The 10,312-nt window shown below is 40.6% G+C and overlaps 1 protein-coding gene across 3 annotated transcripts in view; it reads left to right on the plus strand.

Annotated features, from left to right (window-relative positions):
• Nucleotides 1–3,357, plus strand: part of DHRS7B (dehydrogenase/reductase 7B) — an 80,141-nt gene extending 76,784 nt beyond the window's left edge. For all 3 annotated transcript variants that reach the window (XM_089691560.1, XM_089691543.1, XM_089691553.1), the window contains one exon: nucleotides 2,961–3,357. In XM_089691560.1, the coding sequence (XP_089547686.1) occupies nucleotides 2,961–3,166 (206 nt within the window). In that variant the 3' untranslated portion in view covers nucleotides 3,167–3,357. The remainder of the gene's footprint in view (nucleotides 1–2,960) is intronic.
• Nucleotides 3,358–10,312: the final 6,955 nt, after the last annotated feature.

Below are 10,312 nucleotides of genomic sequence, written 5' to 3' on the forward strand. Positions count from 1 at the left end.
ACCACCATGACTTGCCTGCTGTAAGCAGGATTTGATTTTTAGTGTGGGGTCCTCCTCAAATTCTCTAACAGACCTGAAGGGCCTGGTATGAATTGGGGAAGAGGGGAGCAACACTGTGGTGTTGTGTTTTTTTTTTTTTTGCCTACTCTTCTGCCATAAAAGCACACTTTGCCCTCCTCCCTAATCCATACAGAATTTGAGGAGGACCCCATGCCAAAAATCAAATCATCCCACTGACAGTAGATGAGTCATGGTTGTTAAGGAGCTGGCTCCCACTGCATCCTTATTTACTGGCTGTTAAGGATGCTGGCGGCTGCCAGAATTAAAAATACCGCATTGCTTCAAGAACTAGTGAATGCAGTATTTTAGTAGCATTTTTTTAGTGATTTGCAAAAAACGTTTTAAAAATGCTATGAGCTATTTTACTGCTGACCTTAAAGTGGTAGATACCATTTTGTGAATTGAGCCCATTTTCTTTAATGCTCAACTCCAGCCAGAATGTATTTATTAGACTTTATTTAGAGTTGAAAAGGCTTACATCCTCTGTCAAGAATTATTACTGTGTCTAAGATTTTACAGTGGATAAAAAAAATGTATACATACCACTGTTAAAATGTCAGGTTTCTGTGATGTAATAAAATGAGACACAGATATCATAATTTCAGAACTTTTTCCAACTTTAACCCCTTCCTGCCGGTGCCTCCCGGCCCTTTAAGAGTTTCAGAGGCCGGGAGGCGGGACGGGTTTGGCGTGCTTTAGGGATCATGACGCATCACGGCGGTCACATGATCAGGGAAAGGTCCCGATCGAAAGAGCAGTGACTGGCACTGATAGGTGGCACTGACTGGCATTGATAGGTGGCACTGATGGGTAACACTGTAAGGCAGCTCAGATGGGCAGTGATGTGGCATTGATGGGCACTGAAACATGGCACTGATGGGCACTGGCAGGTGGCATGGATAAGCACTGAGAGCTGGCACTGATGTACACTGACAGGTGGCACTGCTGGGGCTACACAGATCATCAGGGCACACTGATCATCAGTGCCCTGATGATCAGTGTACATGTCCCCTCTGCGGAATGCCAATTACTGGTTCTCATCTCCTCTCAAACTGTCAGCGTGACAGCTCGTGTGGAGAGAAATGCCGTTAACCGGCATTTCCCTGTTTACATGTGATCCACTGTGTCCGAGGGACACAGCGCACCGCCGTTCGCCGCTCTGCGCACTTAGAATGGGAGGACGTCATATGATGTCCTCCCAGAACGAGAGAACCGCCTTGTGTCTGTCATTTTACTATATGGCGGCCGGGAGGCAGTTAATGTTGCTGTAGGCCTCTTGGCAGCCTCCCAGACCAGTTTTCTTCTAGTCTTTTCATCAATTTTGGAGGGACGTCCAGTTCTTGGTAATGTCTCTGTTGGGCCATATTTTTTCCACTTGATGACTGTCTTCACTGTTTTCCATGGTACATCTAGTGCCTTGGAAATTCTTTTGTACCCTTCTCCTGACTGATACCTTTTAACAATGAGATCCCTCTGATGCTTTGGAAGCTGTGTGCGGACCATTGCTTTTGCTATAGGATGCGGCTAAGAAAATATCAGGAAAGACCTACTAGAACAGCTGAACTTTATTTGGAGCTAATCAGAGGCACTTTAACCTCCCTGGAGGTATTCCCGAGTGTAGCTCGGGGTAAAGTTTCAGCACCACAAGCGGTAACCCCGAGCTACACTCGGGAATACCCTGCAGCGTTGCTCCGGGATCTCTCCTTCACTTACCTTGTCCTGCGCAACCGCGATGTCCCCCCCTGCAGCGTCCCCGGCAATGTCTCCGGCTGATGCCGGCATCTGTCTTCCGGGTTCTGTTCCCTGCGACGTCAGGACGTACAGGGACGGAACTGGCGGAAATTTAAAAATGTCAAAAAGTGACATTCACTCAATACACTAAAATCACATAGTATTACATTACTGTATCAAACCATTTCACATAAATTTTTTCCTGTGCCCTACCTGCATTTTTACTGTTCTTTCTGCCTAGAAATTGAGAAATGTCCATGGCATCCAAAAAGCGTCCCTTTAGGTCAAAAGCAGTTTTAGACCAGCTAGAGATCAGCGACAGTAAATTAGAACCACTTGCAGAATTGAGTGATAATGATTCGTGGGAAAATTCGTCATCAGACACTGAAAACGATTTTGCGATTTTGCTCAGTGATGTGCGAACTTGGCGCTATATTTCAAATTTCAGTGTTTTTGGTTTGATTATATTATTGAATTAAATTTATTATTTTTTATGATTATTAAATTATAATTTATGATTTTGTGTTTCAAATTTTAACCTACCCGGGATGTTTACTAGACTCTTGTTCAGACAGATTTCAGTGAGTTATTCCTAAAAATTACAGGCCTACAATAAAAAAACGACATATTTCCATGCAAAAAAATTTACCGCTTTGAGCACAGAAATCCTGACATAATCAGACCGCTAGGGAGGCTACATGATGGCAGGTGTGCAGGAAGGTTAAACTGACTACTATTTAACATGATTTTGAATGTCAATACTTAATCATGAACACCGCTACATCTCCAGTTGTGAGAGGGTGTGTACATTATTTTAGTTTTTTTATGTGTTTACTACCCCCCCCCCCCCCCAAAAAAAAATTCAGTTTGTTTTTCAATTGAGTTGTACAGTTTATAAGTCACATTAAAGGTGGAAAGAGTTCTGAACTTATTTATGTTTTGTCTTATTTTTTACATCACAGAAACCTGACATTTTAACAGGGGTGTGTAGACTTTTTATATCCACTGTGCCTCACTTCCTTTTCTTGTGACACACTATAAACATGCTGGTATTTGCATAAGACAACAATCTGATTGCAAAGTCTTCTATTGCATGGTGTAAATGATGGATTGCAATAAAAATGTAAACTAATAATGCATTTCTCTAATTGTGTTCCATCTTTTCATAGTAATGGATAAAACCACAGCTGAAGGCAGAACACCAGAAGAAGTTGCACAGATTGTGCTGCGTGCTGTAGGTGAAAGAAGTAAAGAAGTTCTGATAGCTGGACTGGTGCCTACATTAGCTGTATACCTGAGGCCTCTTGCTCCAAAAATCTTTTTTTCTCTCATGGCAGCAAGAGCTAAGAAGGAAGGAAAGCAGAAAAATTCATAGTGTGTTCAGAGCCTCTGTTGGTAGCAAAGACAAAACCTGTAGAGTGATACCAAATCCAGCCTAAACTATGATGGACTAGCAGTTACCACTGCTGAGTTTTGCCCGTTCTGTGTTCTCTGAATTTTACAGTGACATAATGTAAGTTGGAAATGTTAACCTGAATTTTATCTAAATAAACTGGGGAAAAAAGATTGGTCTTTGCCTGTATCATATACATACAGTAGTTACATATTTTCTCCTGCTGAAATAAAACACAAACCTAACCCCTTAAAGCATCACTAGGATCTGATATCTTTTTTTTCCATGTTATAGCAGAATTTTACTCTCTCTCAGTCAACATTAACTATTTTTAATCCTTCTGCTGCTAGTCTTATTAAACAGATAGGAAGGTACAGTTGTGTTCAAAATAATAGCAGTCAGACATCACTAACCTGATCAATCACTGTTTTTGGTAGAAATGATATTTCTACATGGCAAATAATTTACTAGCAGGTGTAGTAGAGTAATAGAAATCCAACAGACCCAACAGTCATGACATGCATGCTGCTGATTCTGTGTAATTGAATCACTAATTGAAAGGGGCATTTTCAAAATAATAGCAGTGTGGAGTTCTATTAGTGAGGTCATTCATTCTTTGAAAAACAGGTGGCAATTATTGCCCTTATTTAAGGAAGGAAGGCAGCAAATGTTGTACATGCTGGTTACAGTGCATTTCTCTCTGAAATTCTAAAGAAAATGGGTCATTCCAGATATTGTTCAGAAGAACAGCGTACCTTGATTAAAAAGTTGATTGGAGAGGGGAAAACATATAAAGAAGTGCAGAAAATGATAGGCTGCTCAGCTAAAATGATCGCAAATGCTTTAAAATGGCAACCAAAACCTGAAAGACGTGGAAGAAAGCGAAAAACTACCATTCGAATGGATAGAATAGCCAAAATGGCAAGGACTCAGCCAACAATCAGCTCCAGGAAGATCAAAGAAGGTCTAAAGTTACCTGTGAGTACTGTTACAATTAGAAGACGCCTATGTGAAGCCAAGCTATCTGCAAGAAGCCCCCGCAAAGTCCCACTGTTGAAAAAAAGACGTGCTGAAGAGGTTACAATTTGCCAAGGAGCACATTGACTGGCCTAAAGAGAAATGGCGCAACATTTTGTGGACTGATGAAAGTAAGATTGTTCTTTTTGGCTCTAGTGGCCGGAGACAGTTTGTCAGACGACCCCCAAACACTGAATTCAAGCCACAGTACACTGTGAAGACAGTGAAGCATGGTTGCGCAAGCATCATGATATGGGGATGTTTCTCATACTACTGTATTGGGCCTATTTATCGCATACCAGGGATCATGGATCAGTTTGAATACATCAGAATACTTGAAGAGGTAATGCTGCCTTATGCTGAAGAGGAAATGCCCTTGAAATGGGTGTTCCAACAAGACAGCGACCCCAAACACACCAGTAAACGTGCAACATCTTGGTTCCAGACCAACAAGATAGGCGTTATGGAGTGGCCAGCCCAATCCCTGGATCTTAATCCAGTAGAAAACTTGTGGGGTGACATCAAAAATGCAGTTTCTGAGGCAAAACCAAGAAATAGAGAAGAACTGTGGAATGTAGTCCAATCATCCTGGGCTGGGATACCTGTTCACAGGTGCCAAAAGTTGGTTGACTTCATGCAACACAGATGTACAGCAGTTCTCAGAAACAGTGCTTATACAACTAAATATTAAGTGATTCAAAGGAAAGCAAAATCTTCAAACATTTTTCAGTTTATATAGTGAATGTTTGAGTTTGTAAAGAAGAATACAAACACTGCTATTTTTTTTGAACACTCTAATATTCACTTTTCTTAAATTTTTTGAGAGGAACACAAATTTGATATATTTTTCTTCATGTTTTGATTTGGAATACAATTTGTAGTGTTCCCAATGCATTTGTGTGTATGGAAATAAAAGCTATTAGAAGGATTTTGAGCTTTATTCACTTTTTTCAACACACTGCTATTATTTTGAACACAACTGTATATTATATTGTTGTAAATGTTTTTTTTTTATATTAGTTTCTGGCCTAGGCCAAAATGTTGTCATACATCCCAAGTGTCTTTCTTTCTTTCTTCTGGAGGAGGGACAGTCCCAGCTAAGCACACCCTCCTGCCTGCATGCCAGACCTAAGAGCAGATGGATTCCGGGCTGTAAATGCTATACAATTCCTCTCCCCAAACTTAAGATGGCTGTGGCTAGAAATGCTATGGGGGTGTTTTTCAAAGTGATTCCTCAACAAAATAGATCATAAAGACATGGAGAGATGAGCGCGTTTGCTTTGATTATTGCAAATTAATTGTACCTGAGCACCACAAACCAAAAACAAAAGCCAGTTAACTTCAGCTTTATGTATATACAGAATGTGGAATGTGCAAGTATAACAGTTGCAGGTATTTATTACCATTCTTTTGAAAATATCTGTTTCTCCCTTTCCTTACCAGAACATTGGCACAATCGTTGATCTACATGCACTTTCTGCAGATTTTCTCTTGATAAAACAATCATGTAAATCCTGGTGCTTGTGTAGAAGCCTTTTTATTGTGCTTTAAGTACATGTCACAAAGATCAGCCTTGTGCTGATTTCATCTTATGACTTGCAACAAAGTTACAGTCAAGAGCGACCTTTAAAGGATAAGTTCACTTTTTGTAACATGTTACACCCATGTTCCCCCGCTCCTCCCCCCTGATCCCCGCTTTGACAGCTAACGGGGGATCTTCTTCCCCCTTGCTAGCTGTCAATTTTTTTAAAACTGTGGCCGTGCAGGGCTCCGCCCACATTGCCACATCATTCATTCACAGTCATCTATGACTGAGAGACTACAAGTCCTGACAGCCTTGGCAGCTGTTAGCTTGTAGTCCTCCATGAACTACCACGGTGCTGTGAAGCGCCATGGTAGTTCATTCTTTCTTCCTGCCAGTATATCTGCTTGTTTGTACATCCCGTACGAGCAAGCAGATATACTGACAGATCTGCAGGTGACCTGCATGGCACCAGCAATCTGCTGATCGCTGGTGCAATGATTTACAGGCTCCTGCAAACAAAAATAAATGCACATTTTTTTTTTTTACCTGCAAAAAAAGTGAATTTTTTTTTTTCTAAAAGGTGAACTTATCCTTTAACCACTTCCAGTCCGGACACTTACATACGGTCACTCTAGCATGGTGACACTGTACTACTTGTGGGGGGTGATGAAGATTTTTTTTTTTTTTACTACAGTGATTGCTTTTACACCCATAAAGGCTGTAAAAGCAATCATTTGTCCTCTCTGCATTCTTGCAGCCATTGAGAACTACTGTGTGAGCTGTGATTGGTCACAGCTTGTCACATGTCACAAGGCTGTTGTGAATAGCCTTGTACCATGTGACCTCTGTGATCATTCACATATTTCACACGTAGTAAGCAATGATGTCAGAAGTGACATCTTGCTTACTACTCTGCCTGTGATCACTGATTGGCCAATCAGTGATCACATGATCGGGACCTCAGACAGAGGTCCCGTCCGATCGGTGTTCCATTGTGTCCTGAGGACCCAGGGAGTGCGCACAAGCAGGGTGCGGGGAGGCCGTTTATAAACGGCCACCTGACCCTGCACTGCCACCGTCCGGCCGTTTATATACAACGGCCGGATGGGAAGTGGTTAAGGGAGGAGAGAATCCTTCCTCCTGCCTGCATCACACTAATACTCCCAGATTGCACTTGTCGACCATCTCTGGTCTATGTTTTTACAGTTTCATAAGGAGGAATAGGCACAATTTAAAAATACCACATAATAAACAAAGCCACATAGATAACACAGTTCATTAGCTCAGGTAAAATAAAATCCACAAATTTTAAGATATCTACCTCCTCTACCAATTTTATTTTGAGAGTGCAGGTTGTGATTATGTTCACTACAGATATTTTTAACTTCTTTACATACATGTGTTATGGAATCGTCTTTACAGAATGACAAACAATATTTTGTACCTAAAGAGGTAATAAACCAAAAACGTATTATTGCAGCTTTCAAATCATTAGCTGTGGTGGCTGCATCAGTTTTCTTTTATGACTTTTTTTTCCCCCCCTGGTGATCTGGTCAGTAACATACCTCCAGTATTCGTGAGATACAGCACTGGATAAATGAGCACAGGAGACACAACAGACCACAGTATTATCAGTTTAGAGGGGAGGATAGTATTAAACGTACTAGTAGATTTGAATACAATAACAAATTAAGGCCAGACTCTAGCTCACACTTTATAATCCGTTACAGCAACAGTGTTTTACTTTTGGAATAAAGGTCTTGCATGAATAAAAAAGGCTAATAATTTTAATCACCCTGTAGAGTGGCAATCTTCCAGTGCTGTGAGGGTTAATAGGGCTGGGGGACCTGTGACAGGCACTCATCAAGTGTGCTGACTATATCCACTCTTTCTTCCCCCTCCTCTATTCATAGAACCTGTACTATAGCTTCCATGAATGAAAAACAATCTGTGAGGACAGGTGGATGAATGAAAGCTCTGCCTTCTTCATTCATAGATTGTGTTTTATTCATGGAGGCTATAGTTCAGCTTCTATGAATGGAAAGGGGGGCAGAAAGGGCCGGTATAGTCCGCACTCTTGAGTGCCTATCACAGTTCCCATTACTCAATCCCTGCAGCACTGGAAGATTGGGAATAGGACATTTTGCATTGATAGTAAGTACTGTCCCTTGTACTGATTGTTTAAAAAAAGAAAAACATGTTTGACTAACCTTTTAGGCTTTAATATAAAATTATTTTCTTTGAATCTATGGAGAGACATGGGAATTCTATTACAGTAGGGTTATACTGCTGCCTACCAGAGGTTGGGACACTAGCAAGCAAAAAAAAAAAAAAAATAATAAAAGCACTCACGACGCGCAGCAACCATTACACCGGAAGTGACGTCAGCCTGGAGCGCACAGCCGCAACACACTACCGGGTTGCAGTCGGCGTGCGTTTCATGGCATATCGCCCATTTTGGACACTATTGGTTACCCCAACCAACGGCAGCTGGCGCTAATGGTGTTATTCAAGTAATAGGAATTTTATTAATATCTGATATGGATTTGCAATATGATGATAAATTTTGACTATTTATTCTGTGTTTGGACATAAATATTTTTACATATTTATTTATTGATGCATGTATTTAGCCATTTGATTGCATTTGATCCCATCGATGGGAGGAGCTGACATAGGTTATCATGTGATCCCTTTAGTCTGTATATATGCATTAGTTGTGCAATATCCAAAATTGGCTCTGAGGAAGAGGGGATCCCCCCCTCGAAACAAATCAGCCATTTGGTCAGTCTTGTTTTGAGGACCAGGCTGGTTCAAGTAAACTGCATTTTATCTGATGTTGCTTGTGAGTATACATCTGCTTTTTATAATAATAAAATCGTTGCTGAGGTAATGCGCTAGGCTGGTACGCCCTCTGTTCCTTGTTTTTACAGTCATACTTTTGGGTTTCCCCCGACCCGTTGGAGGGCAGCAAAGCTGGTGTTACCATCAGAGTATTTGTATCTACTGAATGAATCATCTGCCAATACATGTTCCGCTACACTTCTCTTGAGTGCAGGAGATTTTTTCTTTTTAGGAATTAATGAAGAATGATACGTTAGTACTAGTTTATGAATGGTACATAACATCCACATTTTTTTTTACCCACCATTAGGTGTCATCCTTTACCATAAGGTATAATTTTGTTTGAATAACATATACACATCTAAAATAACATACATCTAATCATGTATTCATAATTACTTCAGGTACACAGTCCCATTTCTCTTTATTCTGTTTTACCACTAGGGTTGTTTTTCTGTTACCAGTTTTTATGGGGGTGGTTTCCTTTATTTACCCACGTTAATAGTAAGTGTCCTTAAATTGTAGTTTTATTTTTATTATATATATTTCTGCATGTACATTTTAAATGTTTTTATAAATTTTGGTCTTTAGAACTCTGGAGGTAATAACTCAAGTGTATCATTTGCATGACACATCCTTTTGTTTTATTTGCCTGTTATCTGGATGCCAAATATCGTCCTTTTATTGTTTTTTTAAACATACGGTTATATTGTAATCATATGTTATATACTTTTTCATAAGAATCTATAAGTTTTAATTGTTCCGCTGGATCTAGTAGTCCTCCAATCCAGTGGCACCTCCCCTTTCATTCACTGTATGGATATATTACAATGGCTCACACGTATACCTTTTATGCTTGAAAAGGGAGCGTGCATGCCCGTGTGTAGCATCACGCATGCTCCGAAACGCATTGCATTGTGGATCCGAGCGACGTCATCATGCCTACACCACGCTCCACCTACAGCATGGGATTGATTGGTCAGTTCTCTTTTTGTTCAGAGGCATGACCAGTGCTAATGGCGTTTGTATGGGAATTCTCAGGCTCATCTGTATGTGGAGTAAGCGGTTTTACTTCTTTAAAATGTGAGTGGCCCAGCTTTGGGTTTCAATAAATTTGTTGGATACTGCACTTAGAGGTGCTTTTCTTTTTTAACAGCCACTGATATGCTGTCAGAGGTTTTTGCAGGAACCATCTCCTGAATCAAACCAGATTGAGAGAACCCCTCTGCAAGAACAGAAGATTTGTCCAGACCAAGAGAAGGAGAGATCAGCCTGATCCGGAGCTGAATGAGAAGAGAAAGCCCTGTGAAGGGGAATTTATGATTGAGGGAGCAATGGGTCCTTGTCAGTGACCAAACCAACCATCTACCAAGTTAACAGGTGGAAAAAATAAAACACTACAAAAAGTGATTTAAAAAAACAACCCTTAAGTCAACGGAAGAAAAACAATTCACTGGATCCAGATCCAGGATAAATGCAAATCCCTAAAACGAAGATTGAAAAACATGCAAGTCCACAGAAAAAAAAAACAGCAGGTGAAAAATGAAGGAGAAAGGGCCTAAGCCTTGCACACTTAACCTTTAAAAGCAAGGTAAGAGGTTTCATTTAGAAAAGGGCGGTGCAGCCAGACAACCAACCTTGTGAGAAGAACATACGTTTGGTCACAACATATCATCCCAATAGATAAACAAAAGAGAACTTGCCAGTTCTGGAGGAACCCAAATGGAGCAACTCTCTTCCAC

This window comes from Staurois parvus, unplaced genomic scaffold (assembly GCF_062004578.1).
Source record: "Staurois parvus isolate SC_StPar_1 unplaced genomic scaffold, SC_StPar_1.0 ptg000022l, whole genome shotgun sequence".
Lineage (NCBI taxonomy): Eukaryota > Metazoa > Chordata > Amphibia > Anura > Ranidae > Staurois > Staurois parvus.